Raw genomic sequence first — 23,711 nt, forward strand, 5'->3', positions numbered from 1 at the left:
AAGTTTGCTACTGTTATACTTAAAGTATATTTAAGAGTATATTTTATATACTAGAAAGTGGGCCGATTTAGTCCCAATGAGTATTGAAACAGTACATTTACAAGTATACTACTAGAACACTAGAACACTTTGTATACTTGCTACGTAAAGTATACTTAAAAGCAGAGGTGGGAAGTCCAGGGGCCAAAGAGTAAAAGTCCTGCCATATTTTTGTTTCACCCATGAACTCATCAGCCGATTTCATCAGAGGAGGAACCAAGTCATTCCTTCCAAGTCACAAACGAGTCTTGAGTCAAATCCCAAGTCCTCAAAGAGTTAAAGTTAATGAGATAATTAAGTGACTAATTAAATGAAGATGCATTAGTGATGAACACCTGCTGTTTACAATCAACATCACTGAAGAAAAGAGAAACACAAGAACTACAACTGAATTTAAGCTAGGGCTGGGCGATATATCGAACGATATGATCATGCGCATCTAATCAGTAAAGCTGCTTCCGTGATCACCGCTAAAATCTCCATCACCTGCTTATAATTGGAGTGGCATTTAATAGACAGAGCCGTAGATCGCTGACAAGCCACGCCATATCATGTTCATTATCGCAGATGAATCGCCTTCGATAATGAACGCGATATGGCGTGGCTTATCAGCGATCTACGGCTCCGTCTATCAGAGGTGGGACTTTCAAGTCACAAGCAAGTCTTCAAGTCATATTCAAGTCCTCAAAGGGTTAAAGCTAAAGAGCTAATTAAGGGACTAATTAAATGATGATTGTGCATTAGTGATGAACATCTGCTGTTAACAATCAACATCACTGAAGTAAAGAGAAACACAAGAACTACAACTGAATTTAGCCACAGCCTTCAACTGAAAAAAAAGTAAAAGAAAAAAACACTATGCCACCATAATTGTGGTCGAGGTTTGCTTTAAGTAGTGTCTTGACCCTTTTACTAATTCAAAACAATTTGATTCAAAACAATTTCAATATTGTTTTCGCAACAAACATGTATGCATTGCTGAGTTGAACCTTGCAGTAACAGATGATCTTATGCTTTTTCTGCTTATAACTCATGATGACTGAACATCATGAAATTGTGTTTATCTTTGGATAATAGACTGACACTCAGCTATTACTGAACGGAAGTAAAAAAAAAAAAATCACAATGCTTCAATGTTGAAAGACACAAAAGGAGACAATCAGTTCAGGTTTTTAGACAAAAAACACTTATCACACGATCCTCAACAGTGGTGACAATTTTTCATACTGTAGTGCATGATGGGAGTTTTTACTAAGGTTTTACCCAGCATGCAACATTTTGTTGATTGTCACCACTGTTGAGAGTCATATGCTGGTTCTTGATGTCTGTGTGTGTCTACAGAGTATAGTTTTTCAAATTTTGTATGCACTTAGTAGATTTAAAATTCACTTTAATTTCCATAGTGTAGTTTTACTGGGTTGATTATGCTAAACTTAAATAGAGCTAATGTTAATTTGATTGTAATCTGACCACCTATCACATACAGATTAATTTCTTCTCTCTGCTTTACAGCACCTCATGCAATGCTACATAAAGAGATCTAACATGAAAGTCAAGGGTCAAGAGCCCCACTAAAGCACACGCTGATCTCCATTATGGTTGCACACTTTAACCAATAAAACATCAACATCTGATCCTCTGTAATTCTCAAGAACAGCAGGTGTTCATCATTAATGCACAATCATCATTTAATTAGTCACTTAATTATCTAATTTACTTTAACCCTTTGAGGACTCGGGATATGACTTGAAGACTTGCTTGTGACTTGAAAGTCCCAACTCTGGTAAAAGCTGAATGTCAGTCAACAATCCAAAGAAGACTATCTCATGATGTCCAAGTCAACATGAGTTATAAGCAAAAAAAAGCATAAGATCATCTGTCACTACAAGGTTTGATTCAGCAATTCATACATGTTTGTTGCAAAAACAATATTGAAATTGTTTTGAATCAAATTGCTTTGAATTAGTAAAAGGGTGAAGAGACTACCTAAAGCAAACCCTGACCACAATTATGGTGGCATAGTGTTTTTTTTTTTTCTTTTGTTTTTTTTTCAGTTGAAGGCTGTGGCTAAATTCAGTGGTAGTTCTTGTGTTTCTCTTTACTTCAGTGATGTTTATTGTTAACAGCAGAAGTTCATCACTAATACACAATCATCATTTAATTAGTCACTTAATTATCTCATTAACTTTAACCCTTTGAGGACTTGGCTATGACTTGAAGACTTGCTTGTGACTTGAAAGTCCCACCTCTGCTGTCTATTAAATGCCACTCCAATTATGTGATGGAGATTTTAGCGGTGATCACGGAAGCAGCTTTACTGATTAGATGCGCATGATCATATCGTTAGATATATCGCCCAGCCCTACTGAGAACATTTTCAAATCGTTCAACTTCTCAGCAGAGGAAAATGCTGAGGATTACAAAACGGTGCTCGGAAAATTTGATGAATATTTTCTGCCGAAAAAGAACGTGATACACGAGCGGGCATGTTTTCATCAGAGAGAAAGGCTGAGTGCTACATCAGAGCCCTCTACGAATTCAGTGAGAATTGCAAATTCAGTGCAAGTTGAAACAAAAATATAAGAGACAAACTTGTAGTTGGAATTCAGGATAAAGAGCTTTCTTGGAGGATGCAGCTAATGACAGCAATTACCCTGGAAACTGCGGTGTAGATGACGCGGCAGGCCAAGATTGTCATGCAGCAGATCAGCCAGCAGGAGGGTCAGTCGATGTGCAGCGTGCAAGAGGTAGCCTCCAGGCATTCTTTAAAGGCGGGACATCGGCCCTGGATGAGAGAGAAATACAAAACAGCTGGTGAGAAAAGAAGAGAGGATACAGAAAATGAGTGTGGCAGGTGTGGTAAGACAGGACACAAAGACATCAGAAAATGCCCAGCAGCAGATACTGAATGCAGAAAATGCAAAAGGAAAGGACACTGGGCGAAAATGTGCAAATCGAAATCTGTGAGACAAGTGATGGCAAAAGAAGTGAGTGAAGAGAGCTTCTACGTGGGCGCAGTGAGTAATAAAACTGAGTCAGAAGAAGCTAAATGGACTGTGTTGCTTAAGATAGGTGATACTCCAGTTAGTTTTAAGATCGATACGGGAACGGCTGTTACCGTAATGAACACTGAGACATAGAAAAACTTTGCTCAAAAGCTCAGCTCCTTAATTCAAACATAGCACTAGACAGCGCAGGCGGGTCACTTAATTGCATCGGACAGTTCACTGGAGTATAAATGCAGAAAGTATTCCATTACCGTGCACGTGGTTGCTGGTGGGACTGTCATTAACCTTCTTTGCTGGCAGACAGCTGCTGAGATGGGGCTAGTCAAAAAAATAAAGCAGATAGCCACAGTTTTGAAGGAAGTGGTACAATGAAAACAGATCTGGTAAAAATACACATGAAAGAAGGCGCGGAGCCATACGCAGTACATACTGCATGGAGGGTACCATTACCACTGCTCCCTAAAGTTACAGCAGAACTGCGGAGAATGGAGGAACAAGGTGTTGTGGAAAAAGTAACACAGCCTACAGATTGGTGTGCACCCATGGTACCTGTCATAAAGCCTAATGGTGCCATCAGAATTTGTGTGGGATTAAATGAACTGAATGAAAACATAAAAAGAGAGAGGTATATGCTTCCCACAACAGACAAAGTTCTAGCTAAATTAGCAGGGGCAAGCATCTTTACATCATTAGACGCAGCATCAGGATTTTGGCAGATTCTGTTATGTAATGAGAGCAGCTTGGTGACAATGTTCATTACTCCGGTGGGGCGCTATTGCTTTAAGAGGCTTTCATTTGGAATCAGCATAGCTCCGGAAATCATCCAAAGAAAAATGAACGAGCTCCTTATGGACATGAAAGGAGTTGCTGTATACATGGATGATGTAATCGTGTACGGGAAGGATCGGGCGGAGCATGATAAACAACTGGAAAAGGTGCTGAAAAGGATGGAAAGTGTGGGCCTCAAATTGAACAGAGACAAGTGTGTATTCAGGAAAGCAGAGCTGAGTTTCCTTGGCCATGTCGTGGATGCACCAGGTGTCAGGGCAGACCCTGAAAAGGTAGGTGCAATAAGTGAATTGCAAGAGCCAGAAAATGTAAGAGTTGAGGAGGGCATTAGGCCTCATAAACAACATGGGTAAATACTTCCTGGACCTGGCAACGAAGGGAGGTCCTTTGTATGAGCTGCTCAAAAATGGACATGCATGGACTTGGGGATCAATCACAGAAAAGTGCATTCAAAACACTTAAAAGCTCACTCACAAAAACTCCAGTCCTGGCACACTACGATATTTGAAAAGAAACAGCGTTGTCAGCGGATGTTAGGAGTTACGCTATCGGCGGGGTGTGGCTGCAAAAACATGACGACAGCTGGAAACTGGTCGCGTACTGTTCTAGAAGACTGACTGATTCTGAAACAAGATATGCCCAGATTGAGAAGGAGTGCCTTGCAGGCGAATGGGCGTGTGAAAGGTTCCAGAAATACAGAGACACAAAAAGATGAGCAGCTATAAATTGTAGACAGATTTTATAAAGTCAGGATGGCCGGAATACGTTAAAAGTGTCCCTAATAGTGTACAGAGTTTTTACAAATGGAAAGACTCTTTGTCAGTGAGTAAGGGACTGATTGTGCTGGGGAATCGCATAGTAATTCCAAAAGTGATGAAACACGAGATGCTTAGCAGAATTCATGAGGGACACAAAGGTTTGTCAAAATGCAGGGCACGTGCTCAGGAGACTGTGGTGGCCTGGAATTTCTGAGGATCTTAGGCAAAAGATAGAGACATACAAGTTTTGCACTGAAAATAAACACAGGCAGTGCAAAGAACCTCTCCAGTCAACACCACTGCCAGAAAGGCCATGGCAGCTAATAGCCACAGACTTATGTATGCATAAATCAAAACAATATCTGGTGGTATCTGACTACTATTTGCGCTACTTGGAAAGTCTTCTGCTACAAGTCACAACATCTAAACACGTTATTCAGAAACTCAAAGCGTTATTTGCGAGATTCGGCATACCGGAACAAATTGTTAGTGACAATGGACTGCAGTTCTCCAGTGAAGCCTGGAGAAGCTTTTGCGGTGTGTATGATTTTCAGCACATTACATCGAGTCCGCATAATGCACAAGGTAATGGACACGCAGAATGCGCCTTTCAGATGGCGAAGCGCATTCTGAAACAGGATGAGCCATTGATAGCACTCATGTGTTTCTGAGCCACACCTCAGCCCAGCGGAATTGCTTATGGGACGAAAAAATCAGCATGACTCTACCCACCTTAACGAGAAACCTGAGACCAAAGTGGCCAAACAAATCAAGTGTGAGAGAGAAAGACAAAGTGACAAAAGAAAAGCAAGAATACTACTTTAACAGAGGACATGGTGTGAAGGACTTACCTGTTCTCAGACCAGGGGATTCAGTAATGTTAAAGCTGGATGAGGAGTCCAAATGGAAAGGACCAGCTACGGTGCTAGAAGAGAGCACTACTCCGAGGTCATATGAAGTTTTCAATTAAAAAGGGGAAGAGAAACTGAGAAATAGCAGACATCTTCAGTTGCTGCCTGGCGGAGTTGCAGGAACTAGTGAAAAGACAGGGGAGAGTTCAGAACAGTCACCACAGAAGGTTCAACTCCATAGACACTCTGATTCATTGGCAGAGACAATTGCAAGGAAACATAATATCACTAGATCAGGAAGAGTGAGTAAGCCTGCTGAGTGGTTGGATTTATGAAAAGAGAGTGTTAAAATACTGTCAGTAACAAATGTCTTTGTGTTATATGACCAGGCTTGGTTATATCTGAACAAAGTAATGAATATTCTGTCATTTGATGTGAAGATTTAAGAAACTGACATGTGATGGCAAAATAAAGTAATGTTGTGTTTAAAGAAAATATGATCTGGTGAGTGAGTTCTATAGAGTTAAATTGTCTTTGTTATGTAAGGTAAACATAGTGTGATGAGTCAGCTGCCTCCTCCCTGAATTTCACCGGCACCCCGTCCTAATTCGCCGCCCTTCACCAGGCTCCCGACTGGAGTGGGTGTGTGAGAGGAGGGGCGCTGGACGAGTCAGGGCTAGTGGCGTGTGATGGGGCACACCTGAAGGAAATGGAGCCTCATCACCGCCGCTGTTTAAAAGCCCAACGCGCCTCTCCTCGGGAGACCGGTCTCTCCCCCATGCATGCACACTGGTGTCCTCGTGGGTCCAGGAAGGGTGCGTTGAGGGACTCCCCCGCCACTAGAGACTTGAGCTGCCGGACCCGCGATCCGGAGGAGAATCGCACCCGTTTACACGGCCGACGTGCCAGGATGCCGGGCCATCCATCCCCTGCCAGCCCCCGCGCCGCGGCCAACGAGAGTGATGCGGCCGCTAGAGGAAGCTGCCGCCCCTCGCGCCCCGGACCGAAGAGGGGAGCGCGTGCGGCCACCGGACTCCGCCCCTTACCTGGACCCTTCCTCCATGAACACTGCCCGACCTACACGAACCCCACAGCACGACGAGGACACCAGATCCCCTGTTTGTTTTGGACACTCTTCCCCTTTGGCCACCTTTATCCCTTTGTTATTTTATTTTCTGTTAATAAAAGCCTCTCCTAGGCTTGACGCCACGCCCACTGTGTCTGTCTTGTCCTCCTCCCGTGACAGTGGTGGAGAATGCGAGCAAGGCGGAGCCTAGACAGTGCAGTTGGGAAACATCTTTTTCCGTTTACACGGCCGACGGGCCAGGATGCCGGGCCGTCCATCCCCTGCCAGCGCCGCGGCCCACAAAAGTGATGCGGCAGCTAGAGGAAGCCGCCGTCCCTCGCACCCCGGCCCGAATAGGGGAGCGTGTGCGGCCGCCAGACTCCGCCCCTTACCTGGACCCTTCCTCCATGAACATTGCCCGACCTACACGAATCCTGCATCACGACGAGGACACCAGATCCCCTGTTTATTTTGGACACTCTTCCCCTTTGGCCACCTTTTATCCCCTGTTTTATGATTTCTGTTAATAAAAGCCTCTCCGAGGCCTGACGCCATGCCCACTGTGTCTGTCTTGTGCTCCTCCCGTCACAATAGTTGTAACCTGAAGTATTTGACTAATAGGGGGAGGTGTCAGGGTATTGTAAATAACCTTTTTAATTGTGATGTTCTTGCCAATGAGTACTGAATAGACAAGTGACATGCAGTATGGTTCTACATGGCTCTTCAATAAACTAAATCGAGATGATAAATGCCTCCTTGCAAATGCATGTAAGACAAGCACTGGCTGCATTTCGTTATACTTGAGTCCAAGTTCAAAATACAGCTCTATGAAACTCTACAATGTGAATTATGGAGCTTTCTGAACCACTGAAAGCTGTAGAGTATATAGGAAGTATTTGACCGAACTCAACTAGTTTTGCGAGAGAAACCAAATAGCCTTTATTAGCTGGAGATTGGAGAATGCAAAAGTTTTGCGAGGGAATGCAAACTAACTATCATGTTGAAGAAACAATACCTCACGTATTTATGTATGTACAACATATGAACAAGAAAGTGAAAAAAACATATAGAAGAAATAAGGAAAAATGGAATTTCGAGAATTATAAAGGTTTTAATAAAATGATCAAGTGAAATAAATAGTAAAGTCTCCCTTGATTTTATTAGAGAAATGGGATTGATGAAGAGAATATAAAACTCTACTCCACACTCCGGAGCAGAAGGTGGCGGTAAAACACTTATTTAAGTTCCAGGAAGAGTAATCTCGGACAGCACTACAAAATGGCTGACACCCGATATAGTGCACTATATAGTGTATAGGGAGCCGTTTCCGACACAGCATTTGTCACTGTACAATAATTATTATTTTTCATTATTGTAAGGGGTAAGTTTAGTGTTATGGTAGGCAAGACTCGTCAGACAATTACATAACACCACAGGATTTTTGGTAAAACACGAATGATACGTGACAGTACGTGATACTGACTTTACTGACTTTCACTTTCATTTTGAGTTAGGCTACCATCGGGACAACACCCCAATTCTCCATAGAACCTGCGTTCATTTTTTAGAGGAAAAGTGGTGAAAATGAAGGTCTCTGTATTACTCGGACTGTGTGCACTCTTCCTGTCTGGTAAGAAATGTATTTGTTACACTATTTTTTTATTTAAACGATAAAAAACAAATGGCGCTGTGACGTAGACTGGTAACGTTAGTTATAATTTTGTGCCAGTTTTGATGACTGTACCACTCGCTGCATCTGTTTTTAGTAGCTGAGTGTTTCAGACGAGACATAACGACATTTAAGCTTCTGTTTTCTGTATGTTTGTCCGTCCGTTGTCAAGTTCCTAAAGGCCTCGGCCTAGCCTCCGGATTAATGCACAAACATGACGTTAAATTCCGTCGCTATTGTAAAGAACAATGTCACTTATTATGAATATTTAACAGTATCTTATTTTGTTCGCTGTTTTTAAATGCTGTATATGTGGGACGAAGGTTTGGGGATCGCATTGCACAAATTAATTATTAATGATCTAAGGAAATCTAAGTCAAAAAGGGCCATACAATAGTATATAAAAGTGCATATTATATGCATTATAAGCACACTATTTGAAAAAGTAATATAACATTTTGTATTTTTATTTTCTGTTAAAGCTGCAGTCAGCAACTTTTGACGCTCTAGCGGTTAAAGGGTTAGTTCGCCCAAAAATGAAAATTATGTCATTAATAACTCACCCTTATGCTGTTCCAAACATGTAAGGCCTCCTTTTATCTTCGGAACACAGTTTAAGATATTTTAGATTTTGTCCGAGAGCTCTCAGTCCCTCCATTGAAGCTGTGTGTACGGTATACTGTCCATGTCCAGAAAGGTAAGAAAAACGTCATCAAAGTAGTCCATGTGACATCAGAGGGTCCGTTGGAATTTTTTGAAGCATCGAAAATACATTTTGGTCCAAAAATAGCAAAAACGACGACTTTATTCAGCATTGTCTTCTCTTCCGTGTCTGTGTGAGAGAGAGTTCAAATCAAAGCAGCTGGATTTCCGGTTCGCGAACGAATCATTCAGTTCACCAAATCGAACTGAATCGTTTTAAACGGTTCGAATCTCTAATACGCATTAATCCACAAATGACTTAAGCTGTTAACTTTTTTAATGTGGCTGACACTCCCTCTGAGTTCAAACAAACCAATATCCAGGAGTAATTCATGTACTCAAACAGTACATTGACTGAACTGCTGTGATGAACACAGAGCCGAGCCAGATAACGAACAATAGACTGACTCATTCACGAGTGAAGAACCGGTTGCATCGGTGTTCGGATCACCAGTAGTTCTTTCGGACAGTTCGATTCAATAAACTGGTTGAAGAAAACGGTTCACCAGTTCTTTTGCGCTCGACGTAATGGCGTCATTGGCGATGATTGCCCTTGATTCAAGCCTTCAGTTTACCCGCACCCATAACACTAGCACAGAATCAGTTCAGAATCAATCACCAAAAGAATCAGTTCAGTTCAGACGCTCTGTGTGTCGGTCTGCTTCACGCTGAATCACACATGCGCAGTATCATCAGCTCCTCGGTTCACGAATCGGACACGTCTGACAGAAACGGTTCTTCACTCGTGAACGAGTCAGTCTATTGTTCGTTATCTGGCTCGGCTCGGTGTTCATCACAGCAGTTCAGTCAGTGTACTGTTTGAGTACATGAATTACTCCTGGATATTGGTTTGTTTGAACTCAGAGGGAGTGTCAGCCACATTAACCTCCTGAAACCCGAGAGATTGCCTGTTGTGCATTTTATAATTTTTCTTGCTATTTGGGATATGTAGGACCTAATAAGTATAATACCTAAAATTTGTTTTTGTACAGGAAGTAGTTTTCCCAGAAAAAAGATGTCCTCATGTGAGGACAGTGGGTCTATCATGATGTGAAATGCTGCAAAACAGTTTCATTCACTTTGCAAGCACAGATGCACACTGCATGTCATGCATCGCACACAGGATTTCCCAGTGCAGCCTTGTGCTCTGCATTCATGCATTTCATTTATAAAGTTATGTTATGTCCTCGGCAGAGGACATCGGGACTCAATTTCTAAAAAAAAAATGAAAAGACATGAATGAAAATGCATAGGCAAAAACAATAGATTTTTTTAAATCACCAATACATTTTTAATGTTCAAGATTTTTTTTTTTTTTTTTTTACCAAACTTTGTATAAAGATGATTCTCAACTATGGTATAACAGAATAATTCTGTATAACATTTTTCTTTCTGCAAAATGTGTGTAAAATTACCATTAATGGGTTTCTCATTTTTTACAATGTATCTATAAATTAAATCTAATTTGCATATTAATGTGTTTTTGGGGCAACATGTAATGAAAAAAGAAGTGTAATAATGGGAGTAATAATTGACAAGATTTTCATAATAATATATAATATTTCATAGAATACTGAAATATAATTTATTTCTCTATTAATTTGTTATGTCTCCAAAAATGCGTAATAAACATGCTTTTAGTCCCGGTGTCCTCATGTGAGGACATGTATGAAATCAATGTCCTGTTTAGTAACAGAAAGTCATGTTTTGATTTGAAACCCCATAACATTTTCCTGAGATGTTGATTTTTGACACATAATTAAAAAAATTGACAGATTTAAATGATAACTACAAAATATTATCATATTTCCATAAGAGTATTTAAACTTAGTACACTAAATTAATTTCAGACATTTTGATGAACAAGGAGAGGGAGTGGTCATGTGAAACATCCAATAATTTGGTATCTCTGAAAAGCCCTGAATGTGCTCTGTACAGGACATCCATACCTAAAACTGTGGCATGAACAGTCTCAGAGAAATTCACAAAAATATAATGTCCTCATATGAGGCCTCAGGGTCTCAAGAGGTAAAAGTTAACAGCTTAAGTCATTTGTGGATTAATGCGTATTAGAAATGCGAACCGTTTAAACCGATTCAGTTCGATTTGGTGAACTGAATGATTCGTTCGCGAACCGGAAATCCAGCTGCTTTGATTTGAACTCTCTCTCACACAGACACGGAAGAGAAGACAATGCTGAATAAAGTCGTCGTTTTTGCTATTTTTGGACCAAAATGTATTTTTCATGCTTCAAAAAATTCCAACGGACCCTCTGATGTCACATGGACTACTTTGATGACGTTTTTCTTACCTTTCTGGACATGGACAGTATACCGTACACACAGCTTCAATGGAGGGACTGAGAGCTCTCTGACTAAATCTAAAATATCTTAAACTGTGTTCCGAAGATAAAAGGAGGCCTTACATGTTTGGAACAGCATAAGGGTGAGTTATTAATGACATAATTTTCATTTTTGGGCGAACTAACCCTTTAATAAACAGAACTGCTTGCGTGTTGCGGAAGGACATTGTAGCCGGAGCTACTTCTCTCTGTTTATGTCTATGAAGAATCACAAAGGTACTGGGTTACTCCGCCACGGTACCCCTGAAGCAATCTAAAATAGTCCGATTATAAACACTTATTATAGGTGTACCCTATTGATTCAGGACAGGCTAAAAACACGGTTTGGAAAATGGATTCATGGTGTACTCGCTTATTATATACATTTTGTATACACAAAAAAAATTACGGACCGCAGCTCTGATTGGTTGTTTCTCATACCGCTCCCAGTTCTGTTTATTAACCGCTAGAGCGTCAAAAGTTACCGCCTGCAGCTTTAATATGCCGCTGATATCCTGTCAGGGAGGGCAGGGGTGCACACTTCTGTCTGTGTGAGAAGCAGGGTCAGATTAAAGTGGTCAGGGGCCCCTAGGCTGTGTGACCTTACCTGAGAAATGTATTTATAGCCATACAAGGTCAACTAATATACACACACAAACACATTGAGGCAGCCAATCTTAAACTATGGTTAATGTAGCAAAACCATGGTTAATTAGTGGTTAGCATGGTTTAACAATAGTAGTAACCATGTTTTTTTTTTTGGTTTTATTTGTTGTAAAACCATGGTTAATTTTCGTCAGGGTAGCTCCCCCGTAAGAAAATTTTGTTCATTTTAAATTTAAATACATAAATCTGGTACATTTTGAGAGCAGAATCAAGTGACTAGATGAATTAAGAAATATGTGCCCTTGTAAACAATTTTGTGATAATAGTAATTTTTTTTTTTTTATTTAAAAAAAAAATATTTATAGGTTGCATAGATGTGAATCTGATGGTAGGGCACAATTTTCACAATATGAATTCTTATAAAAGCTACAAATGCTCGTCAAGAGCAGGGAGTGATTTTCTCCTCGTCTTTTGTTGTTTGATTATCATTAACGCCGACACTTAACTCAAGACACAAGACAGAAACAAGACACAAGATTTGGTTCATGAGGTTGAGATTTTTACACATTTTTTAAAAGATTCTCAATGAAGAAATATGAATTATCATATGCACTAAAAGACAACAACACTCAAACATTGTAAAGGGTTTTTCCACAAACTCCACTGACTGGCTTCTCTCCTGAATGATTTCATGTGTCTCATCTGCTCACGTTTCATCCACTTACAGTTATTTTTTAGATGTACAAAACAGCTCATTATGCTACTCTATACTGTCACGTGGTATTTCTTATATTTTATTTCAATGTATTGCAAAATTGAGCACTGCACAAATAGTTTTACTTCCTGCTTCACTAGTCTATTCTTATAGTTTTACTGTTATTTTAGAATTTTTCTAGTTATTTACAGGAAAAAAGTAAGCTATTTATGTGCAAGATATCCAATTTGATAGCATCAGGCTGGATATCTTGTACATAAATAGCTTACTTTTGTTTCACAAAATTAGGGGGATAGTTTTTAATCTCTAGGCTGTACTGAATGTCTCAGTGTCATGCAAAACCAAACACATTGACATTTTCCACAAAATAATTAGACACTCAACATGTATTTTGAAATGACAGGTAATGAGAAAATCAAAGCACTATTTAATCCTAAACATGAAGTAGTATTATTGAGTTCTGATATGGAGGAAAGCTAGATTATTTACCAGCTCTTTAAACTGTTGTTAGTTAACAGGGGTTGAAGATATGCAATGATCGCAATTGTTTTTTTTTGTTTCTTTGTTTTTGTGCATTATGAAATGTACAATATCATCCTTGAGACTCATATTCAGAGTGAATATGTAAATCAATGATATTTATATGTTTGTATATTTGCTTGTTACATTTATAATCCAGGCATTATGAATCTGTTAAAAACATATCCTAACACTTTACTGATGTACTGTATATTTTTGTCCCACTATCCCAGATTTATAATTAATGTTAATTTCTTCCACAGCTGGTTCCAGTGATGGTGAAGAAGTAGTGTCTGTGTCTGTGGAGGGAGATCCAGTCACTTTAAACACTGATGTGACATTAACCCCACAACAAATAATAAAATGGTACTTTGATAACACTCGCATCGCTCAGATAATTGGAGAACAGGGTGAGATCTGTACAGATGAGTGTCCTGAGACACTCAGAGACAGACTGAATCTGGATCATCAGACTGGATCTCTGACCATCATGAACACCAGAACCACAGACTCTGGACTCTATCGACTACAGATCATCAGCAACAGCATCAGTGAAAAGATCTTTAATGTTACTGTCACTGGTAAATATGCATTTTATCTCTGTCACCTTCACATGCATGTCAAATAATTAACACAACTAACACATGCTGTTCACAAAACTGTTATTACAACCGTATGAACAACCATAAAATATATATTTTTTTTCAGCAATCTCTGCAATCTGATAGCCTAAGTATCTTTCTTATATAGTATTCTGTCCTAATGAAAAAAAAAAAAAAAAAACAGACCAAGATTGATTTTTTTTCTGACAAAGATTCATCCTATTTCATATTTAATTATTGTTTTTAAAGCATCCTGATGCTCAAGGTGGATCTTACAAAGTACACATACTTCACATTCTTAATTCTGTGTATTACTTTAAAACTAATTTAGTGTCTTTTGTGAATGAATGTTAAAATATAATCAGCTACCAACTAGGGCTGGGCGATATATCTAACGATATGATCATGCGCATCTAATCAGTAAAGCTGCTTCCGTGATCACCGCTAAAATCTCCATCACCTGCTTATAATTGGAGTGGCATTTAATAGACAGAGCCGTAGATCGCTGACAAGCCACGCCATATCATGTTCATTATCGCAGATGAATCGCCTTCGATAATGAACGCGATATGGCGTGGATTGTCAGCGATCTACGGCTCTGTCTATCAGAGGTGGGACTTTCAAGTCACAAGCAAGTCTTCAAGTCACATTCAAGTCCTTAAAGGGTTAAAGCTAAAGAGATAATTAAGTGACTAATTAAATGATGATTGTGCATTAGGGATGTTCCGGTACTAGTACCGGTACCGAACGGTTCCTGGACAAATTCCAAATGGAAGTGATCATCCCTATCACCTTGAAGTGGGGACTTTGGAGTGAGTAGTGCATGTGCGTGCCATTAAGTAGTCGTTAGGAATGAACTTTGCTAAAGGAGCGACAATATTTCCTCATTATCTTCAGCTGAGATGTTCCTGTGACAGCGCAGCATGTGACCGTCAGCAGATGTCGCTGTTTTACTTTTATAAATGTTTATTTTTTTTATTTTTTTTTTATTGTTGTTAGCATAACCGTTGCAAATAAACATACATTTAATATTTAAATACGTTTTAAAAATATGCTACACTGTAAAACCCGACCAGTAAACTTAACTCAAACCGTTGGAGTAAATAGATTGCCTTGATTTAAACCATGTAAGTTTTAAAACTTTGCGATTAAGTAATTAAGTGATTAACTAAGTGCTGATTGTGAATTAGTGATGAACAGCTGCTGTTAACAAACAGAATCACTGAAGAAAAGAGAAACACAAGAACTACTACAACTGACTTCAGACACAGACTTAGATGAAATCAACTGAAATAAAATACATGAAATCTCTCAAGATCTGATTAAACAACCCCACAAACAGCATCACCAGCTCCACTTATTAATAACCAGACTGACTTTATTTCTGTCAGACGTCTACAGAAGATCTTATTGAGAATGAACTAAGGTTTAGATGTTGATTTATTGTTTCATTTGAAGTAACCATGTTAGAGATCAGTGTTTGCTTTAGTTGGGCTCTTGACCCTTGATTTCTGTCTTAGTCTTTTCTCTGGCTGTTATAACTGTGTGTTTCTAAAACATGTTTGTTGTAACTCAAAAGCCCAGAAGAAATGCCATTAGCATTGTTTAGATACCCCATTGATGAAAATCATCAATTATTGAATTTAGCAATTATTAAAATGATCTGAGTGTAACTTCTGATGAAATGTGTGTTTAATTAGTTAGATAATATCGCAAAAGTGATGCTATGTAATTCTGTGATAATTATTTAATATAAAAGACTTTCTATACAGTTTGGCCTTCTATGGTGTCAAGCAGTCACACACAGACATCAATAATCAGAATATGAACCTCAACAATGGTGACCATAATAAAAATAAAATGCAGCAGAGCATGCTGAGAGCCATAGATTAGTTTTGTACTATAATAATGCCCAGCATGCATTGCTATTTTTTGTGTGTGTGTGTGTGTGTGTGTGTGTGTGTGTGTGTGTCACCATTGTTGAGGTTCATATTCTGATTATTGATGTCTGTGTGTGACTCATTACTGCCATAGAAAAAAGATGAATGTGCATAAAGTGTTCAGTAATTTTATGCAAACTGATTTCGATGAAACCACACACTGTAAAGCCCGACATATAACTTAACTCAAACCGTTTGAGTAAACAGATTGCCTTGATTTAAACCATGTAAGTTTTAAAACTTTGCAATTAAGTGATTAACTAAGTGCTGATTGAGAATTAGTGATGAACAGATGCTGTTAACAAACAGAATCACTGAAGAACAGAGAAACACAAGAACTACTATATATGAAAACGAATATATTTAAAACTTTTTAAAACATTAAATGTATATTGTTTTTATGTCGATGTCCATCAGTGAATCTGCGGTCACGGGAACATCTCAGCTGAAGATAATGAGGAAATTATGTCGCTCCTTTAGCAAAGTGCATTCCTAACGACTACTTAATGGCACGCACATGCACTACTCACTCCAAAGTCCCCGCTCCAAGGGGATAGGGATGATCACTTCCATTTGGAATTTGTCCAAATTTAATTAGCCCGGGTACCGTTTGGTACCGGTACTAGTACCGGAACATCCCTATTGTGCATTAGTGATGAACATCTGCTGTTAACAATCAACATCACTGAAGTAAAGAGAAACGCAAGAACTACAACTGAATTTAGCCACAGCCTTCAACTGAAAAAAAAGTAAAAGAAAAAAACACTATGCCACCATAATTGTGGTCGAGGTTTGCTTTAAGTAGTGTCTTGACCCTTTTACTAATTCAAACAAGTTTGATTCAAAACAATTGCAATATTGTTTTCGCAACAAACATGTATGCATTGCTGAATCAAACCTTGTAGTGACAGATGATCTTATGCTTTTTCTGCTTATAACTCATGATGACTGAACATCATGAAATTGTGTTTATCTTTGGATAATAGACTGACACTCAGCTATTACTGAACTGAAGTAAAAAAAATCACAATGCTTCAATGTTGAAAGACACAAAAGGAGACAATCAGTTCAGGTTTTTAGACAAACACACTTATCACACGATCCTCAACAGTGGTGACAATTTTTCAAACTGCAGTGCATGATGGGAGTTTTTACTAAGGTTTTATCCAGCATGCAACATTTTGTTGATTGTCACTACTGTTGAGAGTCATATGCTGGTTCTTGATGTCTGTGTGTGTCGACAGAGTATAGTTTTTCAAATTCTGTATGCACTTAGTAGATTTTAAAATTTACTTTATTTTTTTTTCCATCGTGTAGTTTTACTGGGTTGATTATGCTAAACTTAAATAGAGCTAATGTTAATTTGATTGTAATCTGACCACCTATCACATACAGATTAATTTCTTCTCTCTGCTTTACAGCACCTCATGCAATGCTACATAAAGAGATCTAACATGAAAGTCAAGGGTCAAGAGCCCCACTAAAGCAAACACCGATCTCCATTATGGTTGCATCACTTTAACCAATAAAACATCAACATCTGATCCTCTGTAATTCTCAAGAACAGCAGGTGTTCATCATTAATGCACAATCATCATTTAATTAGTCACTTAATTATCTCATTAACTTTAACCCTTTGAGGACTTGGGATATGACTTGAAGACTTGCTTGTGACTTGAAAGTCCCAACTCTGGTAAAAGCTGAATGTCAGTCAACAATCCAAAGAAGACTATCTCATGATGTCCAAGTCAACATGAGTTATAAGCAGAAAAAGCATAAGATCATCTGTCACTACAAGGTTTGATTCAGCAATGCATACATGTTTGTTGCAAAAACAATATTGAAATTGTTTTGAATCAAATTGCTCTGAATTATTAAAAGGGTCAAGAGACTACCTAAAGCAAACCCTGACCACAATTATGGTGACATAGTGTTTTTTTTTTTTTTTTCAGTTGAAGGCTGTGGCTAAATTCAGTTGTAGTTCTTGTGTTTCTCTTTACTTCAGTGATGTTGATTGTTAACAGCAGAAGTTCATCACTAATGTACAATCATCATTTAATTAGTCACTTAATTATCTCATTAACTTTAACCCTTTGAGGACTTGGGATATGACTTGAAGACTTGCTTGTGACTTGAAAGTCCCACCTCTGCTGTCTATTAAATGCCACTCCAATTATAAGCAGGTGATGGAGATTTTAGCGGTGATCACGGAAGCAGCTTTACTGATTAGATGCGCATGATCATATCGTTAGATATATCGCCCTGCCCTACTACCAACATGGTGATGCTGTTGAAATGTGTGGGTAGACTAAATACATGAAACAACGGCTTCCAAAACTATAAAATATTAACAAGACTAATTATTTTCCCAGACCTTAAGTGGGCTAATATTCATCAGGGGTCTAATGGTCAATCTTTATCAACTACATAGAAACTATTTTCACAGCACTTTCTTGATGTATATTTTTGTTCTACTATCCCAAATGTCATTCAGTATTATCAGTTTATTTCTTTTCAGGTGCGTCTGGTGCGGATAGAGACGAGTGTGTGATGGGGGGAGATTCAGTAACTCTAAACACTGATATAAAAACAAACCAAAATGACAGAATTAAATGGTTTTATGGTGACACTCGCATCGCTCAAATCACTGGAGATCTCATCTGTACAGATGTTGAGTGTAATGAAGATACTGAGAGATTCAGAGACAGACTGAAGCTGGATCATCAGACTGGATCTCTGACCATCAGAAACTTCAGAAACACAGATGCTGGAGAATATAAACTACAGATCATCAGCAGCAGCAGCAGCAGTGTAAAGAGCTTCAGTGTTACTGTCTGTGGTGAGTTATGTAGACACAAGTCCCAGACTAAAAATAACCAAAACAGTTAAGAATTAAGGTTACACTGGATATTTCAAAAGAATAGAAGCATTATAGATATATTGATATTTATACACAAACTCCTATTTATTAAGAACTGGCTGTTCCAAACGTTGTTGTTGTTTGTTCTTTTGACATTTATTTCTGTGAAAGTAAAAAAATAATATTTGATTGAATTGGTTTAATAATAATAATAATAAAAATTCCCAACGTTACCATGAAGAAAGTGTTTTTATAGGTGCAGCTGTTCAAAGTTGAGCTGGCTAGCATTTTTTGAGTTATCGTTAGTTTGAATAGTGACAGGATTTTTTGTTTTTATTTATGTATTTAAAAAATTTTATTAACTACATTTTTTGATAACTGTTGTTAACTACACGTTCAGTTGCATCAATCTAAAGTTTGAAATAAAATCAATATGATCAATGTGTTTTACAGATAAAATATGCATTTCAAAATATGAAACAACATGGAAAAACTATTTTTCAAGATATATGTACCTCATTTGTTGTATATATGTAAGGCCAAGTTTTCAACTTCAAGAATAAACCAATCCAGCAGAATTTGATCTTCACACAGATTATAAATGAGTTTGTGTATATTATATCAGTGACGCTCAGATCTTTTTATTCTGTTTTCCTGTATGCTAATTGCTGTTATTATGATTTCCCTTTATATCATAATCATAATAAGTAACGTTGATTCATTGCTGCACAGGGAATCACTTGTTTACTTTGTGTCTCTACATTGATGGTTATAATAAATATATATAATAACTGCACTTGTTTTTTTTATTAATTGCACAGCTGTAATATTACATACACATTCATGTTCATATACAGTACATAGATCATATTAAACATTTGCTGTGTTGATTTTATAGTTTACACCTTTAAAACAGTTTGATATAAAGCAAAGAGTTGTGTGATGTTTTTCTTCCGCAAAAGATCCTCCAATCATCTGTTGGTTTGTGTTTCAGATGTTCCTGCTGCTGAACGAGAAGAAGTGACAAAGTCAGTGAAGGAGGGAGAATCTGTCACTTTGGATCCTGCCGTAGGAAGAATAGCATATAATGTGATGACGTGGTATTTTAACGAGATTGTCGTCTCTGAATTAAATGGCAATCAGAGTAAGATCTGTTCAGATGTTAAGTGTAAAGAGAGATTCAGAGACAGACTGCATCTGGATCCTCAGACTGGATCTCTGACCATCACAAACACCAGAACCACAGACTCTGGAGAATATACACTACAGATCAGGAGCAGCAGCTTCAGCATTCACCGTCGTCGTCGTCGCCGCAGCATCATCATCACGAGTACTAAAATATTCAATGTTTCAGTCATTGGTGAGTATAATCCCTTTTTTTCTTGAGGATTTTTATAATGCAGGTCACTATTTTTAAATCCAGGCAGTAAAAATGACTGTGTGTATTTATTGTTTCAGATTCAAGTTTGTCTTCTGGTGCTATAGCTGGAATAGTTATTGCTGTTCTGTGTGTGGCTGCTGCTGCTGTTGGTGCTGTGATTTACTGTCGTAAAAAACCACATGAAGTAAGTATTAGAGTTGATTTAACAAGATATGTGATTTTATTGTGCAGATTGATTTAAAAGAACCCCATTACACTGCAAAATAATTATATGATGTAAATACAAACATTAATGGAGTTATTTGTTAAAAATATATAATTTCAGTTAAAATGTCATATTTAATTCAATCTATTACTTGCTTCCTTGTAATTATTTGTGAAATTTCCTAAGAATTTCAGTGTTTGACTACATTCATATTTTTATGTAGTTATAATTAATTATATAATTTATTTCACCAATCCCAATTAGTGTTACAGCAAGTCAGGATGTTATGCAAATGAACACTTTAAAACCTTTTTTATCATGCTAATGAAAGTTCACAGATGAGCTGGTGTCAAAAACAATAATACACAAATTAGCTTATAAACTAAATCACAAATAATAAAACAAAAATTGCTAATTTATTCGAAGAGCTAGTAGGGAGTGCAATAACCAGCTCTGTTAATAATACTTAATTCAATTCATATTGCTTTATAGGCATTATATACTTAGATCCTATGTCAAAGCTGACATAATTAGAAATAATAAAAATAAAATAAAAATAAAGAAATGAACAAAGAAATGTAAAAAAAAAAAAGTAAAATATAAATATATAAATAAATGTACAAAGTTTTATATATATATATATATATATATATATATATATATATATATATATATATATATATAATTTTTATTTTTTCCACTTACTTATTTTCACATTTATTTATTTCTAAATTTCTTTGTACATAGGGTAATGAGGAGGGTTTGTTTTACTGCTAATAATACTTAATTCAATTCATATTGCTTTATTGGCAATTAAGTTATGATTAGATACTATGGAATGTCAAAGCCGACATAATTAGAAATAATGAATAAATGTAAAAAGAAAAGTAAAAATAAATAATTATTTATTTATAATTTTATTTCTTATGTATTTTTTATTAAATTCCACATTTGTTTACACTTATTTTTTTATTTTCACATTTATATATTTATGTATTTATTTCCACATTTATTTTTACATTTCTTAGTACGTAGAGTAATGAGGAGGGCATATTTTACCTCGAGCCAGAGTAGGCGAGGCGACACTGTTGATAGTGAGGGATGAATGACTTAGATGGGCAATATAGTCAAAATCTTATATCACAGATGAGACTACAGACAGTGCACTGGGGCCCATACCACGGGGAACCTGGCAATGAAATGACTATGTTAATATAATTATTAATAATACTATATAATTAATGTACTTTAATAACCTAGTGGTACAACATCTGTCAAGCATTTCTGAGATCCTGTGTTCTAATCCATCCTCGTTTTAGATTAAAACCAAAGGTGTTCATCGTTGATTGTATATCAAGAGCAAGGACACGTTTGTGTGCATTGTTTTGTGCTATGATGAAATGTTATCTTATGAACTACGCAAATTATACTGTTATCGATACTTGCGTTGTTTTATCTCCGTACACTTCAATGTTAATGACGAATTAGAAGCTGCTGCTAGTCATTTCCCTTCATTGAAGTATGTGGCCGACATTTGCTCGACGTGCGAGTGATATCCAGCACATGTGCGGTGTGTGTGTGTTTGCGTGCAGTCAGTCATCGCAGCAAAAGTGAAACATTCGAAACTGTGGGCTCTCGTTACAAAACTAAACAGTAGTGTAATAGTGAATGAAGGCGGCAACGCAAGTTATATAATGAAAAACTTATCAACAAAACACAACATCTACCTCAAGCAATGCACTGTATGTCTCGCGGCTCTAGCTCTGACTGCAACTCACGAGACACATTCATATCAAATGTCAATTCAGTGGGAGTTACACTCACGAGACACTGCACTTAATTGCAATCACAAACGTACATTATTGATACAGTGCATTGCAGAGGGTTAAAGAAAGCATAGCCTTTTCATTTCATAGAGCTATTTATGTTTAAATGTTAGGCAATAATATTATTTTTGCATTTTTACTTATTAATTTATAATAATTCCATAAGAAACATATTGCCAAAGCATTGTACATAGCAGAATGAACTTACCGATTCAATATTTCAAGCATTTTAGATGAGCAGGTTGTTTAGGAATATGCATGTGGATTTTCAGTGGCAAGATTGAAAGTTCAGAGTTTGTAATTACATGCCCAAAAAAAAAAATAATAATAATAATAATCACATGATGCAGATTACTTTTGTCTTCCTGGATATTGTGATATTTAAATCAAATCCATTTGTGGCATAAGTTGTGACATATGAATACTGTTTCATGTCCAAGCTTGTATGAGCACTAATTATTCAACATTATAACTCCTGTGAATCTATTTTCTTACAGGATCCTGTAGAAGTCACACAATTCAGGAATACGTCTAATGGGGCGCCACCTAATCCATCTGAGACTGAATCCTCATTCATGCTACCAACACACAGCCAAGTCACATGATCCTGTTCAGTTTCAGTTTAGAGCTGCCAACTGCTGGTGACACGAGTAACGACAACATTGAACAAATGAGCACCAACTTTCAGAAGCAACTATTAGCAGTGAAGCACATGATTCATCTCTTGCCAGAAACCTCAGTGTGTCAGCAAGATGGAGTCAATCATTCAATGTATCTACTCCAGCCGTTTGTTGGGGAAATATTTTCTCCTTTTTAAATCAAACTGAGTTCTCTCCAGCCAGATGTACCTCTAGAAACTGACCTTATTCTACCACAGCTCCTGCTCAAACTGATGGTTTTCAGAATAAGATGAGGTGCGTCTGTGGCCTCTGGACCCTTATTGGGACTTGTTTTTTTGTTGGACTCCATGGCAAAGGATATGCGCCTCGTGCACTGATTCCATTGAAATATGATCACCAAAGACTGTCAGCCATAAATCAACATCAACACATCATCATTGTTTACAAAGATATGAGAAAGGAGAGAAGAGGATCAGCTGAAACTAATTGGCTGAAACTAAGATCGCTCACAGAGAAAGATGTTTGTATTTTTGCTTTATGTTTGTCAGTAGGGCTGGGCGATATATCTAACGATATGATCATGCGCATCTAATCAGTAAAGCTGCTTCCGTGATCACCGCTAAAATCTCCATCACCTGCTTATAATTGGAGTGGCATTTAATAGACAGCAGAGGTGGGACTTTCAAGTCACAAGCAAGTCTTCAAGTCATATCCAAGTCCTCAAAGGGTTAACGTTAATGATATAATTAAGTGACTAATTAAATGATGATTGTGCATTGATGATGAACACCTGCTGTTCTTGAGAATTACAGAGGATCAGATGTTGATGTTTTATTGGTTAAAGTGATGCAACCATAATGGAGATCAGCGTTTGCTTTAGTGGGGCTCTTGACCCTTGACTGTCATGTTAGATCTCTTTATGTAGCATTGCATGAGGTGCTGTAAAGCAGAGAGAAGAAATTAATCTGTATGTGATAGGTGGTCAGATTACAATCAAATTAACATTAGCTCTATTTAAGTTTAGCATAATCAACCCAGTAAAACTACACTATGGAAAAAAAATTAAAGTGAATTTTAAATCTACTAAGTACATACAAAATTTGAAAAATTATACTCTGTAGACACACACAGACATCAAGAACCAGCATATGACTCTCAACAGTGGTGACAATCAACAAAATGTTGCATGCTGGGTAAAAACTCCCGTCATGCAC

General features: G+C 37.6%; 1 protein-coding gene across 2 annotated transcripts; it reads left to right on the plus strand.

The window, feature by feature from the left end:
- Nucleotides 1–7,871: 7,871 nt before the first annotated feature.
- On the plus strand, nt 7,872–23,014 carry LOC113078549 (titin-like). Of its 2 annotated transcripts, XM_026250848.1 has the most exons (7): nt 7,872–7,892; nt 8,026–8,141; nt 13,327–13,644; nt 18,124–18,444; nt 19,460–19,825; nt 19,924–20,030; nt 22,375–23,014. In XM_026250848.1, the coding sequence occupies exons 2-7, from the start codon at nt 8,096–8,098 to the stop codon at nt 22,480–22,482; spliced, it is 1,266 nt and encodes a 421-aa protein (XP_026106633.1). In that variant the 5' UTR covers nt 7,872–7,892; nt 8,026–8,095; the 3' UTR covers nt 22,483–23,014. The 2 variants fall into 2 exon arrangements, with proteins under 2 accessions (XP_026106633.1, XP_026106631.1); XM_026250846.1 differs by lacking the exon at nt 7,872–7,892 and having other exon boundaries at nt 8,003–8,141.
- The last annotated feature ends 697 nt before the right edge of the window (nt 23,015–23,711 follow it).

This window comes from Carassius auratus, unplaced genomic scaffold (assembly GCF_003368295.1).
Source record: "Carassius auratus strain Wakin unplaced genomic scaffold, ASM336829v1 scaf_tig00025933, whole genome shotgun sequence".
Classification (NCBI taxonomy): domain Eukaryota; kingdom Metazoa; phylum Chordata; class Actinopteri; order Cypriniformes; family Cyprinidae; genus Carassius; species Carassius auratus.